Source organism: Topomyia yanbarensis, chromosome 3, assembly GCF_030247195.1.
Source record: "Topomyia yanbarensis strain Yona2022 chromosome 3, ASM3024719v1, whole genome shotgun sequence".
Taxonomy (NCBI): domain Eukaryota; kingdom Metazoa; phylum Arthropoda; class Insecta; order Diptera; family Culicidae; genus Topomyia; species Topomyia yanbarensis.
In genome coordinates, this window is record NC_080672.1 from 170,473,583 (window position 1) to 170,500,843 (window position 27,261).

Sequence of the window (27,261 nt, forward strand, 5' to 3'; positions counted from 1 at the left end):
ATCGATGGCGGACTGGTTAACGCACCCAACTAGAGACTGAGAGATCGCAGGGTCGATTCCTGCTTGAGGACATATCTTTTCCCAGTGTGTCCAATAAAAGGTGAATTATCACCGTTTCCGGTTCATTCTTTCTGTCTATTCCCCATTGGAGCTTTTAAGCCAGGTTCAAACGTACTGGGGAACCTCGTTTAAAAGTTAAGCTAGGGTAAAGAAGTCGACTCTAAGCGTCGTCGCCTGGGACCGGGATATGCGAAGACGGGTCTTCTTTTGCCCTTTTTTGTTATTTTGCATGGAAGAATTAATTTGTAAAATAATTTCAAGCAAATGTCGATAATAGTGTTGTGCTGATGCGGAAAAGATTTCTGTCGATCACGTACAGAATGAATTAACGCTTTTCTGCGAATTTGTTTAGAACATTGCGTGAAACGATTTGATCAAAACTTTTGTACATTATAGTACATCATTTCAATAACATGCTGTAATTTTTCTATGGAAAAATATCGACAAACGTCTCAGTGACGAAGCCTTTTATAGAATGTCTGTGGATAAACATGATTTGCAGTGTTACCTGCCATTCCAAAACTACTTAACCGATTTCTTTCAAACTTTGCATACAGATTCTATGTTAAAAATACCTAACCCCTAACTTGAGTTTTTGAGATAAATGTTCAATTAAGAAGGTTTTTTTTACTGATTTTAAATAATTACTATTTTTCACGAAAAAAATCCCCTTTTTATGAGTAAATACCCCCTTAAATGAAAAGCGATCTCAAAAACTCAACGTAGGGTTAGGTATTTTTAACATAGAATGTGTATGTGAAGTTTGAAAAAAATCGGATAATTTTTGACTGGCAGGTAACACCGCAAATCATCTTTTTTCCAGAAACGTTGTACAAAAAGCTCCGTCACCGAGTAGTTTGTCGATATATTTGAATAAAAAAATTACAGCATGTTATTGAAATGATAGACTACAATGTACAGAAGTGTTAATAAATTTGCTATACGCAAAGTTCTAAAAAAATGTTTTTTTTTTCACGCTGAAACCTCAGAGCCGTAGCAATCTAAGGGACAAGGGGGGGCTTTGCCCCCTCACGCGTTTTCTGCCGCACTACGTATGTTTCTCATATATGAAATTGATACAAGAACGAAATTGAAGATTAATCAAATAAAAAGCAATAAAGAGTGAGTAGGAGGGTCCGGTTTGTATAGTTTGTACTGTGTAAAATTATTATCGTCACGAAACTTCACCGCCGCAAATTGTCACAACACAACAAGGCACGGCGCATGTTTGTGTTGGTGGTTACCCAGTAAAAGGCCAGTGGGCGATATCTGGCAATTATTGCAACGAGCAGATTGTGGTCCGCCGTCGTCGACCCTTGTCAAAGACTAGTATATCTGGGCGGTTGCGCTGTAGGTATTGTTCCAATACAACAGTGTGATCCCAGTACAGCTTGAAATGAGCATTTGCCAGAACAGGCACAGACAGACAGATAAAGGTAGCTCGGCACAATCTTTTCCAAAAGACCATGTTGCAGGCGCAAACTCTTAGCAACGTTGTTGTGATGCTCGGTATTGGCTGCAATGACTAGTACGCAGCAACCTGCCATAATGTGGTCGCAGGTCTCGTGCGGTGAATGGCACATCCGGCATATATCCTCGACATCTTGGTGGCAAACATACCTCCTGTAATTCCTCGACGGCATTATCCTGTCGTGGTTGGCAGTCATGTCGGATTCGATCGCAAAGAGAGCTTACCTTGCTTGAACCGCAGGTTAGATGCAGCCTTATCAACGTACGGCTGCTCCAACTGGTGTGGATGGGCACCGTGCACAGCTTCCTGCTTCCACTTTGCAATATTCTCCGCTGTAGTCAGCAAATTGCAGTTAAGGTTGTTTGGTATACTCCATGTCGATTGGAATTTTCCACAAAGTATTCTCGCAGTTGTAGCACCTGCACTGCACATATTGCCTGGATGTCGAATTCCTTGTCCTCCTTCATCCTGTGGCAATTCTAAATGCCTTCCTCTATTTGATGACGCCGAAACTGTAGGTCAGCACGGGGACAGCAAACGTATTGATTGCTCTGACTTTATTCCCCGCGTTCAGGGAATATTTCAAGATACAGTTCACCTGACTCAATATCGTTATTTCGGAATTTAAGCTTGATGTCGGTGTGGCGAATCCCGCAGAGCTGCAGGAAGCCTATACTATACTTATACGATTTGCCACGAATCGTGTCCAAAATCATCTCGCCTTCATCGATCTCGCAGCCTCCTGTGTCGACCAATCGCACTGATAGTAGCTGAACAGATCGGCATTTTTCTAGATCAAACGTCATGCCGATGTCGCCACTAATTCTTTCGACTGGTTTGATGACTACACCCAATCTTCTGTCGAGTCAGCATAGATCTTGATATCGTCTACGTTGAAAGTATGGGTCATCTCTCCCGGTGAGCTTTCTCTATACCTTATCTGATAGTCATGCCCGTTTTGATTGAACGGTAGGACGAGCGGGATAAATGAATCATTTTGAAAGTTCCTCCGCAAGATGTATTCTAGACCGCAACACGTCTTTCTCACTTCTGAGCTGAGCAGTGTTGTCGTCCCCCTCTCCATCACCTGCCGCAGGAACCGCAGACTACAGACTTACTTTATACATATTCAACACCTTAATAAGGAGTGAGTGCGGTATGGAGTTGTATGCCTTCTTGTAATCGATATAGGCCATACTAATGTTCCGTTGGTTACAAACAAATTCTCTAACATTGACTGAATCGATGATGGCTTGATCTTTCCAATCTAGTATGTTATTCATCTCTTCTGCTCCTCTATCAGGATGCTATTTTTCTCACAGTGGGCCTTTACATAAATAGTGATGAATGTGCTCATGATCTTGTGCAGACTTGTTAGACAGGTAATTGGTATGTCCTTGGGGAGGAGAATTGTGGTATCACTGGTGATGAAATCCGACGATAAGCGGGGTTCGCGTTACGCCCAATTCCTAAGGTACCGCGTACCCTCGCGTAAATAATTGATTTCGACGGAGACAGCTGACATCTCGTCGTTTTCTTCACCTGCTCATTTCTCCTCGCGCCACGGTTGCCCTTCGCAATATTGTCCAGGGCCTCCAAATACCGGTTCAAAAGCTAGTGACATCGCTGATATCCCTACTCCAGACCTTCGCTGCAATTGAGCTTCTTGTGGGTGATTTGGTCATAGAAGTGTAACGCCTTAGTCATTTTGATAATACACTATTATACTATTGCTGTATTAGTGTGTCGCGTTTTTTGTCAGCTGGTGAGCTCCTAGCATGCGAAGCTCAGTAGGAGTAATAATCGTACATAATTTCGCCGATCTTTTGCCGTCTTTGTATGCGGTCAGCCTTCCAATAGCGGCACGGTTGTTCGATATCCGACTCTCCAATCTCTGCTATAGGTTGTGGTTTTTTCCGGTGATGGTGAGACGGATCCCCTCTAGGTGTAAGTTGGTATCCTAAACATCTTACGGTTGCCACTGCAGCACAGAATTCTTCCAGATTCTGCACAAATTCCAGGTGAATTGAAACCATTCATGTTCTGAGGTTCACAGAGCGACTTTAAAGAATACTGCAGCTTCGGGATCCTGGGGTGCAACATTGTATGCGTGTCGCGACATTGCACAATCACCTCATCCACATGAAAAATCAAATCGGGTAGTAGCTCGACTAAGAGTGAGTAAATTTTTTGTTTTTATCTTGTAACGAGCGAGACGATGAAGGAAGAAAGTTTAGAACAGCGTGGAATAATATCATATGAGTAAGCTTAAAGTTTGCGACGACGTAACCCTTTGCGTTCTACCGCAGGAGTCAGGACCGCCTTGAGTACCGTGGCTCTTAATATTAAAAATCCTTCTTCTTTTAGGTCCTTGCTTTAAATATACGTTAAATTTTATCAAAAAAATATTTGCAAATAATTGCCCCCTCACGCAAAGCAGGATTGCTACGGCTCTGTGAAACCTTTACCCACCTCCCCTTCTCCTCTGCGACATATTCCGTCTCCATTGAAGAAAGAGTCACGCATGGTTGTCGACGGCTTATTTACGACATGGGCCCAAAGTGGCCGGAAACGCCAAAAACGTGAACTTAATTCACTAGAGGCCAAAGCATCGAATATATTCACGGGGTGTCTTTGGAGGAATTGTTCATATGAATATTCCCCACAATCTTATAACAATTGAAATTTGGCATAGCTTACTATGGTCGAACTAAAAAAAATTAAATGCAGCATTATTAACACTTAAAGGCATAAATCTCGACAAACATATGATTACGGCCTAAAAGCCAACTATCAAAATCCACTTTTAATGGAAATTCCGAACAAACCGTTACTAGCTGAACACAGTTCACAACAGTTTATGAAAGAGAAAACTTTTCTCTTTCGTTTACTACCAACATCTGTGATTGGCATGTAACGGTTTGTCCGGAATTTCCATTCAAAGTGGATTTTGACAGTTGGCTTTTAGGCCGTAATCATATGTATGTTGAGAAATATTTTTTTTCCATTATATATTCATCCTGATAAGCACAGTTTGCTAATAGCTATGTGACGAGAATCCTATGGAATGATTTGAGCCTTGCCTGCACGGCTGATACACACGGCATAAACCAGCAGTTCGCCATCTCGCTTCTGTTCTGCAATCGTCGTTTGAAGCTGCGAATAAAATTCTTCCAGCGCACACAGACAAACGTCTTTCCGTAGCTCGTGATCAAATGAAAGATCTAACAGCAACAATAGCGATAATCCAACTGGTTCTGCCAGCAGAACAGGCATGGCAATGAAGGAATTCGGTCAAAAACATTCCTTTTATATCAAGCGATGAATTGTGTAGGAAGCTTATGAATGTCGAGATGAGGTCCGTGTTAGGGAAAGTCTTGCGCAAATTTGTGAAAATTTTATATATGTTTTCCCTATTTATTGCATATTTACGAATTTTTTCAATAGTGTGCTAATAAAATACACAGATAAATTTGATAACAATTTTTTAATGGCAATTTTCTGTTTCGATTGGTGTTCGCATCATTAAAATCCATCAATAATTAACAAAACGTAAGCGAAAACTTTGTCTGCTTTTTTACATTTTCCCAATGTTTTAGAATGATACGGATTTTTCAAAAGTGTACAGTTGAAATACCAATTTATAGTTGCAACCAATTTGTAAGTTGGACTTCTCTGAATCTATTAGTATTTGAACTACGCAAATCCATCAACAATTAACAGCGCTACAGTCGTTTAAAATTATGCCACATTTTCGTGACGCAGTTCGAAATTAGATTTTAATTTTACACCTAGCCCCAGCCCCATATAGTAGAGTAAAGCATTTTCAATGCTAAAAATTAACTTTTTATACTGACGAGATAGAAAGTTGGTGTCTTCGACAAAGTTTTAGGAATGCTCATAGTGAAGAATTTTGTTGAAGAACTTGAGCTTGTAGGACTAAAGGCACTGAGAACTGACATACAAGTAAAATTTTCAACGTGTGTAAGAAATAAAACTGTCGCTTTGAAATGACAACAGCAAGTAGCAACTTGCCACTGGACGGCGCTTCGATCGACCAGCAATCGCTATACGGGACTTGTATGCAAACTTGGATACAATGGTGACTCATGCATGCATGGTTTTTCGGGAAAGAACAGCTTATAGAACAGACTCTGTGCTAAAGGTTATCGATTTATAAGACGTTTTCTATGGCAACACCCTTAAATCTAGTTTTTCAATATAACTTTTTTAATTGTGACTTTTCGTGCAAACTACGTTCAAGACAAATGTGTAGGTATCAAAACTACATAATATTGTCGAAGACTGTATATAAAAATACTTATTCAATTCAAAGTTATTGAAGATTTTTACATTTTTACACCAACTTCAACTACGTATAAGAATAAAAGGTGCAAACCAAAATGCACGAACATGCACTTTTTTCACTGTATAAAGTATGCACAATAAAGCTAAGAAGGTTTGGTGCGTGGCACTCTAGAACCCTATGAATAGGGTAAGCTTACTTTATCATATTTTTTTCCATACAAAAATCAGCAATTTTTTTTTATTTTTTCCTTAAAATTTAGCAATTAATGGTATGAGATCCTTTTGTAAGCATTAAATTCATTATGCCATGTCTATTTGAGTATATATTAGTTTGGGATCTCCAATGATATTAAAAACTTCACATTTTGGCTCCCACGTTTATAAAATCTGAAATATTCAGGCATAAGTGAAAATAATACTTGCAATTGAATACTGGGGCAAAAAGACCAAAAAAAAAATTTTTTTTGCTGATATTTGTATGCAAAATGTCATGTTTTTAGCTTTATTGTGCATACTTTAGACAGTGAAAAAAGACTCTGATCGTGCATTTTGGTTTGCACCTTTCTTTCTTATACGTAATTGACGTTGATGTAAAAAGATGTAAAAAGCTTCAATAACTTTGAAACGAATAAGTATATTTACATACCGTCTTCGACAATATAGTTTTATAGTTTTGATACCTACACATTTGTATTGAACTTTGCAAAGTTTGCACGAAAAGTCACAATGAAAAAAGTTCTATTAATAAAACTAGCTTTAAGGGGGTTGCCACAGAAAACGCCTTATAAATCGATAACACTAGTTTACAGCATTTCTGAAATAAATAAGCTAGTGGTCATTTTCCATGTAAAATCGTGTGCTGAGTCCGAAAATGAGGTTCAAAAAATTTACAGTAGAACAGTTTTCGAGTTACAGCAAAAAAATGAATTTTACCTTTAAAATTAAAAGTACGTTTAGTAAAATCCAAATATCTTCGGTTGTACAGCATCGATATGAAATATTATTATGTTGAATTAAAGGTAATTGAATGCACTTTCGATCGTTAGAACATTTTGTTTCAGTGTGACCTCTGGTTCTGACGTTATTTACGAATCTATTGAACTTTTCCTTAATTTTTCGTAATTTTTTGATGAAAAATGAGCGTTTGGTCAATATTTTCGGCAAGTTAAAGCAATCCTAAAAATCATATTTTCATGGGAAATTAAAGCCTGCTAGTATCCAATGAAAATAAGCACTTGTTAGTTTGAATCCGATGAAAATTGCGAAAGTTATACATTTTTTTTGTAAAATGGCAATTTTTGTGTCTCTGGGTCAACTTATTGAACCGTCCCGATTCCAGGCTTGTTTAATAATATATGAGGCACTCTCTGTTAAACAAATAAATGGAATAATTTTGAAAGAATTTGGACAAACTCGTTTATCCAAATGATTAAATACTTCTGATAACAATAATTTCAGGCTCAATGAAATTATAAGTCATCGAATGATTGGTATGCAATACTGCGTGTAATATTTACAAGTGTATTAAATAAAATAACACTCTTATGATACAAAATTCGTAAACTAAAATCGCACATGTTATAAAATTCGTATTTTGAAACGCTAGCTGCTCAACTGGGTTTTGTACAATGTTAATACAAACTATGCGAATCCGTTGAAATATGTGATACTACATACGTCAAGTATTATAAAATTATTATTTTTTAAACCTTTTATTTTATGTTCCTTCCTAGAACATCTAGCAGTTCGCGTTTTGAAATTATGTAGGATATCGAACAAGACTTATTATAGGTACAAAATCTCCAAAACTGAACGTAAGAATGATTTGAAGAACGTAGAATATTTTGTAATTGCACTTAGATGTTAACGTAATATATTGTAGTATGTTGAAGTTTTGTGAACCAATACAGCACAATCGCTACATCGTAGAAGCCAATGTGAATCCAATATAATTTTAAATTATAATCTTCTAGAGGTTTTAATAACGTAAAATAAATTGTTTGTAGAACAAAACGTGAGGAAATAGGTAGATGAGTCATCATTCGTGAAGCTAGTGCCCGAATTTTGCATTTTGCACTGTCATAAGCTTCCGATGTGTGTATAAAGGCCTTGTGGAGCGTGCAGTTTACAACGAATTTTGTACATATACGATTCTGTATGACACATGTAAATATTATGCGTATTTTTAATGCCAAATATTTGACATAACTCCACTGAGCATGAAATTATTGTTATCAGAAGTCTTTAATCATTTGGATAAACGAGTTCGAATATTACGCCACATTAAATTCTCTCAAAATTCTTCCGTTTACTTATTTGTATTTGTTTGTTTGTATTTGTATAAAATAGTCCAACTGACAATTTGTCTAAATGAACTATACTAAACTAAGGTAAATTAAACATAATTAAACTAGTGACAGTACACGACGACGAAATTGCGAAGAATTCATGACGAAGTCGAAAACTTCAGCAAACTCGTTGAAGCGACGACTCATTGCTAAAATTGGACTATTGGTAGCGTAGTTAGTGCTGCGCATTTCAGAATGCAGCAGGGCTCGAGGGCGAAGAGAACGAGTAGGCGCGTAGAGGCTGATTTGCGCTAGTAGCTCCGGATCATCATATTCAGCCAGCAGAATCTTTGACACGAAGGTAGCTTGCGCTGCATGTCTCCGGCGTGTTAAAGTATTAAGTCCTAAAAGACGACAACGGTCCTCGTACGGTGGCAGGTTTAATGGATCGTTCCACGGCAATTCACGTAACGCATATCGTATGAATTTACGCTGGACTGCTTCCTAAGGCTCCACGTAGCTTGATAAGGGCACCAAATGACGTTTGCAAATTCCAACTGCGGGCGCACCAATGAGCAATAAAGAGCTTTGAAACATAGAGGATCCCGAAATTCGTTGGAGATTTTGAAAATAAATCCCAGCAATCGATTGGCTTTGTCGATGGTCGCTGAGACGTGATGAGTATACGTTAGCTTTTCATCAAGAACGACTCCTAGATCCTTCACGTGGTCAACGCGTTGTAGCTGAGTTCCTGCGATGTTATAGTTGAAGGAAAGCATATTTCTCGTTCGAAAATAGCTGATGACAAAACATTTTGCAACGCTAAGGACCATCATGTTTCTTACACACCAGCTATAAAAGGTGTCAATAAGATGCTGTAGCTCACGGCAATCGGCTTCATTCCGTATAACAAGAAAAAAATTTAAGTCGTCGGCAAAAAACAGCTTTCCTCCACGCCTTAGAATGAAAACCGCAACGTTCACGAACAGTTGAAAAAGTAGTGGACCTATCGGAGTACCTTGAGGAACTCCGGAAGTGTTGAAAAAGGATTCTGAAACAATATCGCCAATTTGAACAACGACTTCACGGTGCACAAGGTAGGATCGAAGCCAATGGCAGAATCTAGTAGAACACCCTAGCTTATCAAGCTTTGTTATCAGTATCTCATGATTAACTCTATCAAAAGCTGCCTTTAGATCAGTGTAAATAGTATCCACCTGCAATTTCTTAGACATTTGTTCCGTGCAAAATGATGTGAAGCAGACGAGATTCGTCTCGACTGAACGTCCTGGGAAAAATCCGTGCTGAGATGTACTGATGTAGTGTCGACAAGCAGAAAATAACGCTTCGTTAATAATTGATTCAAACACTTTAGATTCGACTCGTAGCGAAGTGATTCCGCGATAGTTCGCTATGTTGCGTTTGACACGTTTCTTGAATATCGGGAACATTACTGAGCATTTCCAATAATCAGGAAACGTTTGCTGCTGAAGCGATAGGTTAAAAATATATGCAAATGGTGTTACAAGTAAGTCCGAACATTTTTTCAATACAGTTGAAGGTATAGCACTGAGGCCGGGTGCATAAGATGACTTGGTTTTCCGGATTTAACAGAATTCTGACAGAGAGTCCCTCATATATTATTAAACAAGCCCTAGAAAAAATTGGAATCGAGACGGATCAATAAGTTGACCTACAGAAACATAAAAATTTTAGGATTGCTATATCTTGCCGAAAATATTGACCACATGCTCATTTTTCTTCAAAAAATGACAAAAAATTAAGAAAAAGTTCAATAGATTCGTAAATAATGTCAGAACCAGTGGTCGCACTAAAACAAAATTCTCTAACGATCGAAAGTGCATTCAATTACCTTTAATTCAACATAATAATATTTCATATCGATGCTGTACAACCGAAGATATTTGGATTTTACTAAACGTATTTTTAATTTTAAAGGTAAAATTCAATTTTTTGCTGTAACTCGAAAACTGTTCTATTGTAATTTTTTTTAACCTCATTTTCGGATTCAGCACGCAATTTTACATCAGAAATGGTGCTCGAATATTGAAGTTCAGATTTTTATTTTTATTTTGTAAACTAGTGTAACCTTTAGTCTTACAAGTTCAAGTTCCTAAAACTTTATCGAAGACACCAGCTTTCTACCTCGTCAGTATAAAAAGTTATTTTTTAGTTTGATCATAGTAATCCATGCCTAATTTCAATTGTTATCAGATTGTGGGGAATATTCATATGAACAATTCCTCCAAAGACGCCCTGTGAATATATTCGATGGTTTGGCCTCTAGTGAATTAAGTTCACGTTTTTGGCGTTTCCGTCCACTGTGGGGCCCAGTCCGGAAAAGAAAAAATCCTGAAGTTGTTTTCCGGCTTTCTTGATCGCCGGCCCAAACCAAGTCGGAATAGCAAACTAATGACCTCGATTTTCCTGGGTCGAATTTAAACTTGAACTGCTTCGTTTCGCTCAAGTAGCGCGGCACCCGTTTAGCCACACTCCAGTCCATCTCCGTAGGGCTACTTACTCTCATTCCTAGCATAATTACACTTGCTGCCATGTCAGGTCTCGCATTCACCGCAACGTAAAATAGTGCACCGATTAGGCTATGGCAGCGGTTCTCAACCTTTTTCGTACTAGAAATCACCCTGGGTTATTGCGGACCCTCACGGATACACAACGATTTTGTATGCTATCAATGTTATTTTCAGTTTGTTAGGAAACAAGACTAGAGATGTCATTTTTTTTTTCTTCGCGGACCCCCACCAACGACTTTACGGCCCTCTAGCGGTCTGCGGACCCCAGTTTGAGATTCACTGGACTGGACTACGATAAAGCGTCACATCAACTAATAGTTTGCTCTCCTCATCCGATCGAATGTAATCTGGATTCATAGGCGACTTGGCCTGCCTAACCTGCCAGAGTTCATGCGAGCACCTTTCTAATTTGGAAAAAAAATTAATAACTGGAATTTTTCAACTGATTTTGATCATAAATAGGTCGTTAGATGCGGTATTGAATTTTCTGTCTAAATTTTCATAAAAACATAGACGCTTCATTAGAAGAATTTTGAGCAATTTTCATAATTTTTATGCAAAAATCGCAAAATTATGGTTGTTTTCATATTGTTGTCCCAAGACAGCATAGTACTTTTGACTAAAGAACATAACACAACATAGGGGAATTATGGTTAAAACCGACACCTTAAGCGTAACACTTTTTCTGGGTTACCACAAAAGCAATCTCCTATCTATCTATCTATATATATATATATATATATATATATATATATATATATATATATATATATATATATATATATATATATATATATATATATATATATATATATATATATATATATATATATATATATATATATATATATATATATATATATATATATATATATATATATATATATATATATATATATATATATATGATTTGGCATAAGTATTTCTTCCACCAAAAAGGTGGACATGATTATTCGGAATTTGAAGGAGAGGGAGGGTTTCTGATGCAATATCTATCAATTACATCAAAAATCTAAAATTTTGTTGCATGTATGTTTACCAGCACGTAAATGGAATGGCAAGAATTTATTTGATAGAGATCTATTACGCGAATGACAATATAATACTAATGAATTGCATGAATTTGTTGAAAATTAAATTGAAAATTGCACTGGCGATCGCTTCATCTGAAGTTAAATCAACATTGCTGGATGATGGACGAACAGCTCTGCCCTAAAATAGCCACTAAATCTTGCGCTTGCGAAAAACGTTACTTACAATATCAATCAAAATTCAGGTGTAAGTAAAATACTGAAAGAATGCAACATGGTGGCGTGGTCAGCGATCTTCGGCAAATTTTACCCGTTAGTCGACACCTACTGGTGAAATCAGTTCTTGCTTAAGGGGGTAGGATTATTGTTGAAAAAAATATCGTGCTCAAAAAAAAATTGGCGATACCGAGAGTGTCTATTCAGTCCATAATGCAACATTTAAGCAATATTTTCATAAATGTTCACCGCAAAATATTGAAAATTGGGTGTGTTACAGTGAATCTTCAGGAGACACCTCGAATAAATGCGATGTACAGCATAACTCAAAATATACTGCACCAAATTGTTTGAAATTTTGCAGAGTTCTCCTTCATATCATAACATCATTAAAGATCATAACTTTGCTCAAAAATAAGTTTTATGATTTTTTTTAACGAAAATTGCATTTTTAGCTGCAGAATGCTACTTTTTTACGTTTTAACGACATTCAATTAGCTAGAGATTACTGGGTAGGGAAAGTTATGAAACTTAGAGCCATAGTACTCAAGTGAGAGCAAGGATGTGAAGTAAACAGATCGGAAAGCTAGAAGTGGCAGGATCATTAGAACAGGCTTAATATCATGCGGGCTTAATTTTTGCCTTCTGATAATGAGGGTCGAGCTTAGGCAGAATAACTACGAATCACCCGAGTTGACTATCATGTGTCCTGATAAAGGTAGACGTATCTATCTTTATCGTGACAACCGGCCGGTAAAGATAGATACGTTTGAAACAATCAACTCGCAATGGCTGTTTCAAACAATTTTATCCGTAGCGCAGAAAAAATAGTTTTCACCTAAATTTTTCTTCACTAAGAAGAAATATAGCATAATATAGCCCAGTCCATTTAAATCCCTATATGTTGAATTCATGTAGCCTTCATATTTTCAACAAAATTGTTTGAAATGACATTATCAAAAACTTTGCTGAAGGCACCATGTCTCTTAATATTTTTGAAAAATTAATTCACCATAATTACTTCTATGAGAGTTAATCATTAAAATTTCTATATCAAAGCAGGCGCTGTTTTATGTTGAAAACTTCCCGAAGTTGTCAAACCTTCAAAGTCAAGGATTATTATATTAGGTGATCTTGAACGTTGAAAATTTTTTAGATCATTTATCCCACTTTAAAAGATCGCAATTTTTGACTTCATTGACATATTATACAAGAACATAATCTATAGAGGTTTGAAAACTGTTCCATGTTGATCCTTCTTGTTTGTAGACTGGAATGACATCTGTTAGACTACTTATGTTTTTGAGTTTTCAATAATTTATCAAACTCATATTAAATTTTAGCTTTTTTTTCAAAAAATTTGCGATTTTCATCAAAACCCCCTCCAAACCAAATTTCTGGCTACGCCACTGTTGAAAATATGTTTCGAAAACAGGACTTTTCACTATATGTGCATTCTTTTATTGAATGATTCTTATAGTCACCTTCGCAGGTCAATTCGCCAAAAAAATTAATATATGGAAAATGTTAATTGATGCAACAATAAATTGCACTGATTTCCACAATTTTGTAAAATAATACAATCCGTTGAAGAATTAATTGATTGCGAATATTGACTTCAATTTCATACACTACTCCATCCAAAATAAAATCGATGGGAATTTTGTTACACAATATAAATCTATGGATTATCGTGTTGAATTATTTAATTCAGTCGATCCACCATGCTTTCAGGAGTATTGGTTTTATACGTAACCTACCCAGCAGTCTACGTCAGACGAAGGTTTTTATATTTAATCGAAAGAAAAAAGTTCTTTCTACGAATTTTTGCGATTAAGGAAGTTGCTTAAGGTGTAAATTGACCTAAAAATATTCGAAAATTGACAATAACTTTGTTGTTTTGAGAGTTACAGATTCGTAGTTTTTATAAAAAATGTGTATTTTATCGCTTTTAACAACTTTGTAGAAGACACTTTTAATAATAAAAAGTAATCGTAAAAAGTTATATTAGAAAACTGTTTTCAAGGGGTCTATCCCAAGCAAACCTACATATCTCGCTACTGTTACTATATAGAGCTTTAGTATCTTCAGTCAAGTTTTTCACAATAATATTTTCTAGAACTTTACTGAAGACAGTGAGCTTTTAGCAAAATTATTTGGGGAAATAAATTTTATATCTCACTTTTAGGGGATTACTCACTCAATTCATTATATCAAAAGATGCATCTATTTATATCTAGAAACTTCTTCGAAAAAATCCATTCTCCAAAAGCAATGGTTCAGGAGTTATTGAATTTTGATCGTGAAAACGTCGTTTTGCAACACTATGCACCGCATGTGTTGCAATTGAAACTTTGTGTGCCTATTATATTAGTTACTGCGCAACATTGACTCACCACAACTGTGCTTTGGTTGAAAATTTTCATTTAAGCGACCATTGTAACTAGAAAATATAAAGGAGCAGATGTACTGCTACCTCGAATTCGAATGATACCAAGGGATTTCAAACGATTGTGTGTAGGAAAACAGAGCAATTTATTTAATTGCTCCAGGTGGTCAAACGAAGAACATTGTCTGTCCGCAAGAATTACAATAAGTTTCTTCTTTGTATCAAAAATATTTGTTATTTTTAGTATATTTAAAATATTTCGTTTAGTCCTGAGCGAAGCGCACCGGGTTACAGCTAGTAAAATTATAATTTCTACGCAGAATTCTTCTTCAGAAAATTTTTAACAAGGCTTATTTTTGTCAGCGCTTCAAAAAATCAATTTCATTAAAAATTATTGATTGCATAACTTGGAAAACAGAGTGACTTCTTCTAGGCACTGCGAGTAAATCCGACACCCCACAGTGGTAAGCACTGAGATCTGACATACAAGTAAAGTTTGCAAACTGTGATAAAATAAAACTGTCGTTTTGAAATGTCATCCGCAAGTAGCAACTTGCCGTTAGTCGGCGCTACGATTGACCAGTAATCAATATAAAGGCCTTGCTTACAAACTTGGATGCAATGGTGATTCACGCGTGAAAACCTGTGTGCGATGATGATTTTCAACATATTTTCATTTAAATGTTTACACAAGCTTTTCAAAAGGCTTTGTTCTAGCTTGTATGTCTGTTCTCTGTGGGGTAAGGCAGACACCCCCTTTAATTTATTTCCTCTCTAATTTATTAAAATCTTTATCTTTATTAAATATGTGATATATGCTTGAGTAATAAAGTGTGCATATGCGTGATGCAAATATGTGCTTTTTGTAGTTTCATCATGTAGTGAGGGGAAGAGAGTTATAAACAGTTATAAACAAGAGTATTTTATGCTATAGGATTATTTTTGGGTATGGATATTTTCAAATAATCCTTACGCGCATCATTGCGACCTTCACCGTCAATTTATTTCGTAAGAGAAGATTTGCAAGTGTTCAACATTCTGCTAATAGACATTAACTTATAAGTGTCACACACTTCTTAGTAAAACTTCCTGGTTAAGACTTTGATTTTTCGGGACTCTGATCATCAACGATCTACCGGGGTATACAAAAGATCATTATCTCACTATGATGAAGTTCATCTATGGCAAACCAAAAGAACACTAGATATTCAGTTTGATGAGATTTTTGCAGAAACAGCAAAAATTCTAATTTTTGATTTTTAAAGAGACTTATAAAAAATAAACACAATGAAGGTATTTCTGTGTACTTCTGCTATTACTATAGTGTGCTAATAATGTAAGTGTCACAAAGATCCCAGCCTTTTCTAACGAATCATAACATAAACACAACCACCTTAACAGCGTGTTGGTTTTACCCCAACCAAAAGGTGTCGGTTTTACCCCAACAGCGAACATATTTTTCAAAAAACAATAAAAAATATTGAATACTACTAGTACATCTTAACTCGTCTTCAATGCACATAGTTGATCCGACAGGTCGATAATAATAGCACAGAGAACAGACGGCCATCTTCAGCATTCAACCTGTGTAAAATCTCTAACGGTTTCGAAGGTAGTTGGGATATCCAAACCAGGTGCGGTACTGTCGTCATGTTTTTTGTGGTTGAGTTCGACAGAATTGACAGCGGTTATTCCTCTACCCAGTCAAACTAGTCCGGCAACGGTTCGGACTTCCAGCTCAAATGCATCAACAGATAGAGTCGGAATCGGTTGTTTTCTGTGAGCAAGATTCCATACTGAATCCATTCAGGATTTCGAACCGGTTCCGGAATGGATTTGACGGATAGTTAAGATAGGTTGGTGTGGCGGCGCTAGTGTTTTTTAAATATTTTTGTTCGATCATGGATGTCTGTTCTCTGTGATAATATGTAGGTACTGAAAGTGGTGATTTGAAAAGCTTTTTTTTCGGTTAAAACCCTAAAATCTACCAACAAAATCTAACATCTAAACGAGTATGAACGCTGCTGTCGCATGTCTTGTTTATTTTTATGACATTCGACCTACTGACGTAAATCCAAGTTGTCTTCAAATGTTCTACATAATTATACTAATAATAAAGTGTCATTATGAAATGAATAAAAATTTGATTTCTAGAGAAAGTTGTGGGGTGTCGGTTTTACCCACAATTCCCCTACCATGAAAAGGTCATTCCGATTCCATTCTTCTATCCAGAACGCTCAACAAATTTAAAATCGGTTGAAAAATGAGCGCGCAAAATTTTTTTTGGTGCCGAATGTTCCGAAAAATAGTTTTTTTTTGCTATAAATGAAGATTTTGAGGATATACAATATTTTTCATACATTATTTTGTGTTGCATTTGATGAGATCTACAACCTATACTAGGTTGGTGTAGGTGTGGTGTAATATTTTGGCTGAATAAATAGCGCACAAATCGCGAACAGAGTAATGTAAATTTCCATAGGCACATACAGATTTGCATGATTTCCAGGATTCATTTTATGCGCATGATATATAGCGTAAATTTACTCGTGAAACATAATTACACGAATAGTTTTTCTGCGATATTATGAAATACGCTTATGTTAATTTTCATATTTTTTACTGTGTGTGTAGCTGTAGTCCAACACTTACTTTTGCTAGAAGCCGTAGGGAGATTGTTAATAAAGATAGGGATTCCAAATTGTACTGGGGTTCGCGAGCAATTCAAAAAAATTTGGGAGTCTCTGGGCGCCCGGCCACCAGGAGACTCATTCGGTGTTCTAAATACGTTTTAGGAAGATCGTAATGGCGAATAATGAGACAATATCTAAAATTATGCTTCAAACAAATATAATTTTTTACAGAAGACAAACTAACAAATAAAATACTAACCAAAAATTGGAATGAAAAAAACTAAGAGTGAGAAACAAATCGGGGCTACAACAAAAAAATTCGATTGTTTTCGCGACAAGAATATAACAAAATGTTTAGCGGTACACATTAAGCATTAACTATACAGAAAAATGTAATTTGTATGACAAACGAACAAGAAATTTTGACGCGCACGTATTTTATTATTATCCCAATTACTAGAAAGAAAAGCAAATAGCTTTATCTTGAATAGACATGAAGAATGATCGGAATTAATTTACTAATTTAGTACAAAAAATTAGAATGTCCAAGAGATGCAGGAATGAAATATAGAGATTCCTTTTTAGTCGCTTATTTCGACATGAAAGCAGGAAAAACTAATTTACTAATTTTTGAAAAAACTAAGTGCCCAAACTAGAAAATGCAGAAGATGCAAGAAACATAGAAGGGACTTCTGCTTTTGTCGCTTTTAACACAAAAATCGAACTATTATGCTCATGATGAAATATGGTTTACATGGCAATTAATAATAAAGTGCATGTACCTCTCAAAAGTATATGAAATTACTCAATACAATGAAAAAAAATTATGTAATGAAAACGATTTAATAAACTAAAAGCAAACCAATGAACATGACAATAAAACTATCGTTCTTCGTGATGATATATAAGACCATGCGTTTTCCCGATGCACATTTAATGCCTTGTTGATTAGTTCTCTATTTAGTTAACACTAAACAAACATAAAAATTAGTTTACTCAGTTTAAAGAAATGTCCGCTCGATTTACATCACCCGGCGAATACGGGCTTATTTAGAATATCATCAAATCAAAGAAACATTTAAAATTTGCAGTTTTGAAAATAATACATTGAAAATTGCTTGCAATAAAATATGGACGGAACATAATTGTTGCATATCCAGGAAGCGAATTTAGAAGGAAACAATTGTTCACGCTTTCATCTTTGGATGTAGAGATTTGATGTCTTAGAAACATTAGAAGAAACCGAGGAGAGTTCAAACAAAGCCCATTTCTAGCAAAACCATACCGTTAGGAATTTTGAAGAAATACTTTTGTTAAACATTTAGGAAAGATGTACCACAAAAATGCTTTGGCCAGATTTCTAACGGCATGGTTTCGCTAGCAATGGGCGTTATTTGAACTCACCTCAGTTTCCCCTAGTCTTGGATTCTTGTGGCTGAAGCAGATATAGGGTGGTCCTAAAAGTTTAAGTTACGAAAATTATTTTAAATTCTAGTTGAGATAGGGACGTATTTTCTTCTGCAATTTTCTAGAGCAATCAATTTTTAACTCAAGCTGGTTTCATTTTAGAGTAATTTCTATAAGGTGTCTCTGAAAACAGATTTTTCCGCACATTTTTTTATTTTGATTTTTTTCATAAAAGTAGTGTCATGAGTACTTCTAGAGCACAACTAGGGGCAACTTTTCTGAAAGAATACAATTTTTAACTTGTCCGATTCAAAAGTTATGCAGGATTTTCACTAAGAAACGTGTCTTTGATATCGCAAAACGGGGTAAACGAAAACATTTTGTTTTAATTGTGAAGTTCTGCTAAGACTTTTCAAGTTTCACATACATTTACAGAGTTTTTATATTGCAGATAAGGTAATGACCCCATTTTGGGCATATTCGTTGGGGTTTCGCACTATATCATCAATTACTCGATCTACAATTGTTGAAATTCATATAAATTAGGATCATTCCTGCATTACTTATAATCAGTATGTATTCCTGGAAATCGGTATAATAAAAAAAATGCCGGTAAATGGTGAAATACTTGTGTATGAACGCAATGGTAACTAGATCTATCGAAAATGCAGGACGATAGTTGAATCCGCGCAATTCTTTGTTTCATCTTCGTCGATGCAGCGTTGAGTACACTCTATTGATTTTTGTTCTAGAGGGTAAAGCTTGGTTATTTAAAAGCAGGAATATTTGTGTCTTTTAAAGATGACTGATAGTGTCTGTAATACTGGGATATCAAACATCTTACCTGCTATAACTCAAACTTTCACCAGCTCTTTATTTGATTAATCAATATGCTTGCGGAGAGTGTTATCAAAACATTGAACATGTTGTTTGGTCTTGCATCGTGAATCCGGCGCAAAAAAGATTGAGAAAATGCCGTATCAAATAAGGTTTTATGAAAAAAATGTTGTTGATAGAAAACCTAAATTGTGGATGATATTCGGATATATTTTACTGCTGGCCAATTAATAAAATAATGTGACCACCACCAGAATTTTCTCTTAGTTTTAATTTATTCAAAGATTTCGTTCTGTTTTCTCCGACTATGCTTTATATTTGTTTAATAGTGGAGGTCAATCAACGTTCACCCCTTCCACCTTCAATGTACTACATCTTAAGTGCATCAGATGCATAATATTTATCGGTATGAATGTTCAAATGAAAGAGGTGAGTGGTAAGAACGTAATCGAAAAGACCTTTATTAATTTGGTAAAAGATGTATCATGAACATTTTCATACTTTTAACCTTTATCTGCAGCTCTTGCGTAACATTTTCCCGTTTCCCCTTCATTATTATATCTAGTCGCACCATGAACGCTCGATCATAAAACCACGAAGGAAGAAAAGCGGTTTCTCGTGTGCTGATTTCGGTTATATGATGGGCGGGGAGTTTGGCCTTGTTTGAAATAAGTTCTCAAAAAAAAAATATCTGCTCTATTTTGGCCTCGTCTTATGAGAATTTTTTCATGTATATATTTAATGCAGATTTTAAGGGGATGTCGTATTAATGTCAATCGTTAGTGAGGAAATGGGTATGGATGGGGAGGAGAATATTTGGATTGGAGGAGGTGATAGTTGCTATCAGACTTTGATAATGTCTCCAGGGCATTGAATTGTTTCATCTCATGAGCCCTCCCGTCACATAAAGACGTCGTTGGCCAGGGTTGTTTTTCGAGGCGTTGAAGGTAATCCATGGGGACATTTCGATTCATCCTCAAATGTAACCATTTTTTCTCTTGGTTTGGGTATCGAAATCATTGTTGAGCTACCAGCGTGCGTTACCATACTACGTTTCGCCGGTGGAAGCGCCAGATCGCCGACGCCTGAAAGGTTAAATTCACTCACACTTCTCGGTACAAAATATTCTACATGATTCTCCATTATGCCAGCTGAGCGGCGGGCTGGTGTGTTTCGCTGGAATGCGCTTGACCGACGTGGCAATGAGTTATACTCATTAGGTAGAATATCGGTTGGCCTTTGTCAGGATTTTATCGGAGTCATTGCAACGGACACCAGAGCGACGTCCTCTGTCGACGAGGGAAGGGATTCGGGAGTGGCAAATTTCTTCAACCATACTATCAACTCTGTCTGTATGAGGCTAAAGCACATGGCTACCACAGCCATACCAACGACAATATATGCTGAGGCAGCATACTGGGCAATATTTCCAATTGGCACCAGATCGCCAAAGCCGATTGTGCCAAGAGAGGTAAAGCAGAAGTATAAACTCTCCAGTACCCCCCAAGGCTGAATTTTATGAAATAGAACGGCACCCAACGTTACGTAGCATATTAGTATCATAATGCAGATTGATATTGGTACGACTGATTGATTATGTTTGCTGCCATTGCTTCCTGAAGGTCCTCCTCCGCCGTTACCACCACCAGCTATACCATTGCCACCGAGTCCACTGACGCCTCCGTAACCGTGTGGGTCATGTATGCCAGTCCATGTCTGGTGATAACTGCTGCTCTGTTGAGACCGTTTCTGTAGCTCTGAACTGGAAGATTTGCTATTTATTGCCGAATTGCCGCTCAAGCTGGAATTGGTGCTTGCGCTATTCGATGACGAATGCGATGATGGTCGTATACGACGGAACAGGCAGCGCATGGCTGCTGATAGACCTTCACCCATTGCTGAAAGATACAGCAGTATGATCGGTATGCCAAACAAAGCATAAATTAGCGACGCTATTCTGCCCCATTGGGTACGCGGAGAAATGCCACCGTAACCTGAAAAAAATGAAAATAAAAAACCTTTGAAACTAGTATAGGCAAAAGACTTCTCGTGTTTTCGTGTTTATTATGTTTATTACGGCACCCTCATTAAACTGAGAATGATGTGGTGATGGGTGGGCATTTGGGCAATGATGTATTCTATTGTGGGTACAAAAGAGAAAACATCTGTGGGATGATTGTCTTCAGATTAATTTAGCCTTTTGATTCAGTTGTGATTCGTGTTGAAAAGTTATTGTTTTTACCAAAATAAATTTACTTTTGAATATCACTGTGCCTATTATTCAATTTGCTAAATCTGTGAATGTCTGATTCGTATGTGCGAAAATCTCTTGATGTTTAGAACTTCTAAGAATGTTTGAATGTTTCGTATAAAATTATATATGTTTATATTAGCTACTCACATTTTTGTTTGAGAAATAGAAATATCAACAACGTTTTGCTTAGATGAATATAACAATCAATAACTGAATTGAATAAATTCAGAATCGAATATTTCTCTTTCTTCACTACCGCAACACCGGGGATTCTCCGGTTCTCAAATACGGGTAGCTTCGGTCACAGATGCATTCGGTCGACCTGACTGGTTGCGTTTGATTTCATATTGTTTCCGCAAATGTTTTTTTTTTATTTAGGGGCCATTCATATACCACGTGGACCAAAAAAGCTTTATTTTTGACCCCCTCCTCCCCCTACGCGGACAAGCGCGGACAATTCATGTACCTCTACCCCCTCCCCACAATTCAGAGAAGACAATTGATGCTTCTATCTATTCTGTATTAATCTCTCAAATATTACGAAAATTGGTTGACTATATTTGATAATCATGCATGGAAAATTTTCCATTTAAATAAAGCATCAATTTATAACTTTTATTCATATTTTTGGTTTAAATTGGTCTTTAAACAATCGGTTAGATGTATTTTGAAGGAAATGAGTCATGGAATCTAGAAAAAATAGTAATTTTTGGTTCCAGTGTTGCCAAATATACTATATTTCCAGTTTATAACTTAAACTGCATTTTACTCACAATTCGTGTAAATGATTATGCCATTGTGTTTCTTAGATAGTTCTACATAGAAAAACATCTAATAAATTATGATAACTTGTGCTAATCCCCAGACACAGCCATTTTAAGTAAAAATCACAGAATTTCTCAGTACGTTTCTCGCTATATCTCAGTAACAAAGCAGAATGTCGAGATTCTAAAAACGCCACTTTGTCGAGATTTTTTAGACAAGTAATGTAGCATATCTAACTCAGTTAACCCCAAAATGGCTTTGTCATAAGATAGCACAACAGCGACGACATGCTATGCTGTTAGTAGCTCTTTACTGCCGCTCTACGAATAATTGTCCCATGTGTATGGGGAATCCCGTAGCACATGGGACATTTATGCGTATAGCGGCAGTTTAAGTGTTGCACAATTTTGGGATGATTTGAAGAAAAACATTAAACGCTTATGCCAATGATGCATATTTGTTTTACGACCTCATTTAAAAAAAATTAAATATGAGTATTTCGTGGAGCTATACCCCCATGGACAAGCTGCCACCTACCCTCCTCTAAATTGTCCACGTGGTATATGGATGGCCCCTTATGTAACCATCTCGCAATGGATTTATATTGGTAGATTGACATTATGAATTTGATGAAATTTGGCGTATAAGATTTACATTCCATTGTATATTCGACGAATGTATATTAAGAAACAATAAGGTACCATTGCAGTTGCCTACCGAAAGGGTTTTACATTTGTGTGTTCCTGCTGTTTATTAGCTACATACCAATGACAGCTGTGGGCTGAGTAATTACGAGAGAAGCACCTGTTCTTGTTTCATGGACCTTGTCAGGATTATTTTTTATAAAACAAGTCGTTGAGTTTCTTTAAAAATCTAATCATTTCTGTACAGTTCTCATTGCGTTGTACAATATTATAAGTTGATGTTTGCATCTTCGCCGAGAGCGCTTGTCACTCATTTTTACACATAGGTTTGTGGGGAAAATGCCCGCGAAGTAAAATGTCGTGTCTGGTATTTTTAAATTAAATGAAAGCTATTCGCTATCTTGCACATCTTTTTGCCGAGTTACACTTGTTTTCACTTATTTTTTACTACTTCACTAAGCATTTGTATTATGCTGAAAGCTGTGTTGCTAGACAAGTCAGTCAGTTGTTGTGTGTAGAAGAGCCATCCAAACAGAAAGCATTGTAGCGTCTAAAAGCTCCTGTACATACCCACCTCCATTTCACTATGCGTACGCATTCGTGGAAAGCTGCCAAAACAAAAAATGAATAGTCGAAAACCTGTGTAATGTCTTCCTTGAGCTACAGAATTACGAGTGTGAAGATTAACTGGAGAGCATGTGTATAGCATGTACCACTCCGTTGTTATTGGGAAATAGGTGTAGGTAACAAGTTTTCCAGTTTCACCGGACATTATCTCGTAGTTTAATGGTTTTGGTAAATATGTTTGGCTTTATTCAACTCCGAACATATGAAGTTACTACACAGTAATAGAAGAAGTGAATTGTTGTGTGCTAAGCAATTATTTAAATTGTTTTGTTGTTGGTATACATGTGTAGTGTCAGGCTGTTAATGTCGAAAAACCAACTTGCTTCGGTCCACGCTCAACGGGGAATACTGGAAGCCAGCATAGTAATGTGTTGAGTAAAGCAGTACCTAAGGGACCATTCATAAATTACGTAACGCTTTTAGGGGGGGGGGGGAGGGGGTACGACAAGTTGTGACAAGTTGTGACATAGGGGGGAGGGGGTGTTAACTAGATCGTTACGTAACATGTTTTCATCGAAGAAATCAATTTTTTTTCTTGGAATTTGTTACGTAACAGGGGAGGGGGGATGGAAAAATTTGTGACAATTTGTTACATAGGGGGGGGGGGGGTCAATTTTGGGCAATTTTTGCGTTACGTAATTTATGAATGGTCCCTAATGGAAAAATGCAAATGGCTTTACCTTGTTTCAACTGTAAGGTGATGAGTAGCGATGTACTATTTTCCATGGGTTGCAAAGATAGTGATATTTTTAATGTTTTTTGAAGTTTAGTAGTTAAAAATATCACGCCAAATCTTGGTTTGGTATTAAATATTCTGGTTCCTAGTTTTACGCGATAGATACGTGCGTGCAAAAAGTGCATGAGTGGGGGCTTTGCGTTGCCAACAATGTTACGTTACATTCAGACATGAATTTCACTGATAATACATATTTCTGATAGTTAATATACTACCACCTGAAAGTATGCTCATTTGGTGAGATTTTTTTCAAATATAAAATTGTTTCCATGCTTTGTTATTTGTGAGTTAAAAACTTCAACGCATTGACTGATACGTTACATAATTTTGGAAGCAGCTTTAAAAGTTGCCTTACATTGTCGAAAAAGTCTACTCTTCTAGTGAATTATTTTTAACTAATTGTACATGTTTTCTAAGCTTTAGAATGAAAGCTGAAATCAAAATTTACTCATTTCAAATAAAAATTTCTATTTTCACGAAAAATTTCGCTATTTTATGAGTAAAAGAATTTCTTAATTGAAAAATTATCTCGAAAACTCAACGGTTAGGTATTTTTTACATAGAATGTGTATGTAAAGTTTTGAATGGCAGTTAACACCGAAAATCTTGCTTTTTCCAGACACGTTCTACAAAAAGCTTCGTCACCGAGTCGCTTGTCGAAATTTTTGTACGGAAAAATTACAGAATGATACATTTTAATGTACAAAAGTATCGAAGTCAATCAGTTCACCCAAATCGCTAAAGTATTGATTTTTTTGCACGCTGAAACCCTTACCCGCTTATATATAGGCACAAATCCCCGACTACATACGGGGAACGTGCCATTTAAGCCAATATATTCTGATACCCTCCTTTACTACAGTATCAAAGTTTGAAGCATTGTAGAGTAAGGTGGGGTAAAAGTGCGCGTGGGGCAAAAGTGCGCATAGGACTTTTAGAAGCACACAAGCGCTAGAACCTGGCAACTCTGTATGGATTTAGTATATCATTAAGTTAACTAATCGCACATATAAGCATGAAAAGTTTGAATATAGTGGCTTGAAATTAAGTAGGAAGTAGCATTTTTCTCTGCTTTGATGTAATTTTTTGAATTTTGGGAATTATAAATTGGCTGTTTGAATAAATCAGGATCTATAAAACTACAGTAACCTAAAATGGTTCGTTGCGAGATACATTTGATTTTATGAAAAAAAATCAGTAATTTACGTAACAGTTAATAAGTTAAAAAATTGACGGTAAGGTAAAAGTGCGCATAGCATATCCGCCCCAATAAAAAGACGTGAATGAAGCTTTTTATGTAAAAATTGAACTAATTCTTCCATGATTTAATGAAGGGACCAGCATCTTCAATAACTGCGAGCTCACCGGTCAAATTACGACTGATATGAACGGTTTAGGGACAAAAGCATCAGAATAACTGGTTCCAAGGGAAAATATAGAGTGCCGAAAGCTCAGAGTAATTAAAAAAGAAACAAAAAACTATGAATATGTAAATTAAGATGTATTTCTAATATAAATAGCATATTCGCAAGAATTCTTGTAGTGATCCACCCAACTATGACAAATAATGATGTTACGAGGGGTGACAGTTTGATCATGAACGAAACATCCAAGTTTTTTCAACATAATGGAAAACTGAACAACATCAACCGAGGCAGAGGAAGGGGGACCTTTTTAGTTATGAAGGAAGAGTAAGAGGGGATGGATATCTTAAAATTGATTAGTTTAATTTATGCGCGGTAATAAATCGGCTATTTAATCAGTGCGCACTTTTGCCCCATGCTATGCGCACTCTTGCCCCGACCATGGGACAAAAGTGCGCATTTGGGTATTCATAAGAAAATAATTATTTCTCGGATTACAAGCAAAACCAAGAGATTCATAAGAAAATAATTATTTCTCGGATTACAAGCAAAACCAAGAGATATCTAGTATTACGTTTTGAAGATGTGTGATGAGAGTATTAATTTGTAATCATGCCGATTTTCTAGTGCTTTTCTACCAACAGTTATTTTACGAAAACTGTTAGGTGCGCACTTTTGCCCCACCTTACTCTACCATACATTCACAAGTAAAAACATGCTTCTTTGACATCATTTTTGCAGTTGCGCTAATGCTATCGATATAGAGTTTCCCGGGTGAAATTTTGCAGTAGTTATATAATATTTTCATACCAAATTTGAATAGAAAAAATGTTGTATTGTTCTGAGCATAAAAAGTATGTATTTGGGACATAAAAGCAACACAGTTAAAAATTAAATCATCTATGAAAAAAGACTGATATGTTACAAATTGTTTTTGGTTCCACACAATGATATAGGGTGGGTGCTCCTATAGTTGAGGTGTACCAATAGTTGCAGTAGTGGGTTATACGTCTAACTAAGGTATCGACCATCAACAAATATTTTTTTTATCGATTCATCTCACTAGAATTATGCGACAATGAAACTTAAAATTTGCTCAAATAACTATTTAAAAAATCGATTTGCTTTGAATTTTGAGCTCCCTTGCACCTATAGTTGATCTAATGTATCTATAGTTGCAAGTCCTATAACAAATCAATGGGATTTGCAACAATAGGAACCGAAATTAGCGATTGCACCACTATTGGTACATGTGTTCCTAAAGTGGTACTAGCGGTATTGAATACATAATTTGGTTACTAAACCATTTTTATATTTTTACTATGAAGTAGGGATTGAAAGCTTTCGTTTAATGTATAAACATTACCCATAGATCTATTCATCGATTTTTTAGCAAAAGTTTTGCTTAAGTATGCGACTATTGGTACATCCACAATTTCTTTTTTTTTCATTTTTTGGCAAAGCATCAAAAAATGAAAGACAAGAAACTGATTTCCTGAAAAAACGCAGAGCGTGAAATCACAGTCAACCAACATCAAAATATTTCAAAATATTTTCTCAGATATGAGATCAAAATATTTCAAAATATTTTCTAGAAGTGAAAATTGAGTTTAAGCTTATGGAAGTCGCCTTTCTTCAGTATCTGCACATAAGCAATGCAGACTGATATCATTCAACGT

General features: G+C 36.2%; 1 protein-coding gene across 1 annotated transcript in view; it reads right to left on the minus strand.

The window, feature by feature from the left end:
- Positions 1–19,889: 19,889 nt before the first annotated feature.
- The window catches only part of LOC131690836 (TWiK family of potassium channels protein 7-like), a 359,592-nt gene continuing 352,220 nt past the window's right edge, over positions 19,890–27,261 (minus strand). The window contains exon 8 of the mRNA XM_058976896.1: positions 19,890–21,186. Coding sequence (XP_058832879.1) covers positions 20,435–21,186 — 752 coding nt within the window. The 3' untranslated portion in view covers positions 19,890–20,434. The remainder of the gene's footprint in view (positions 21,187–27,261) is intronic.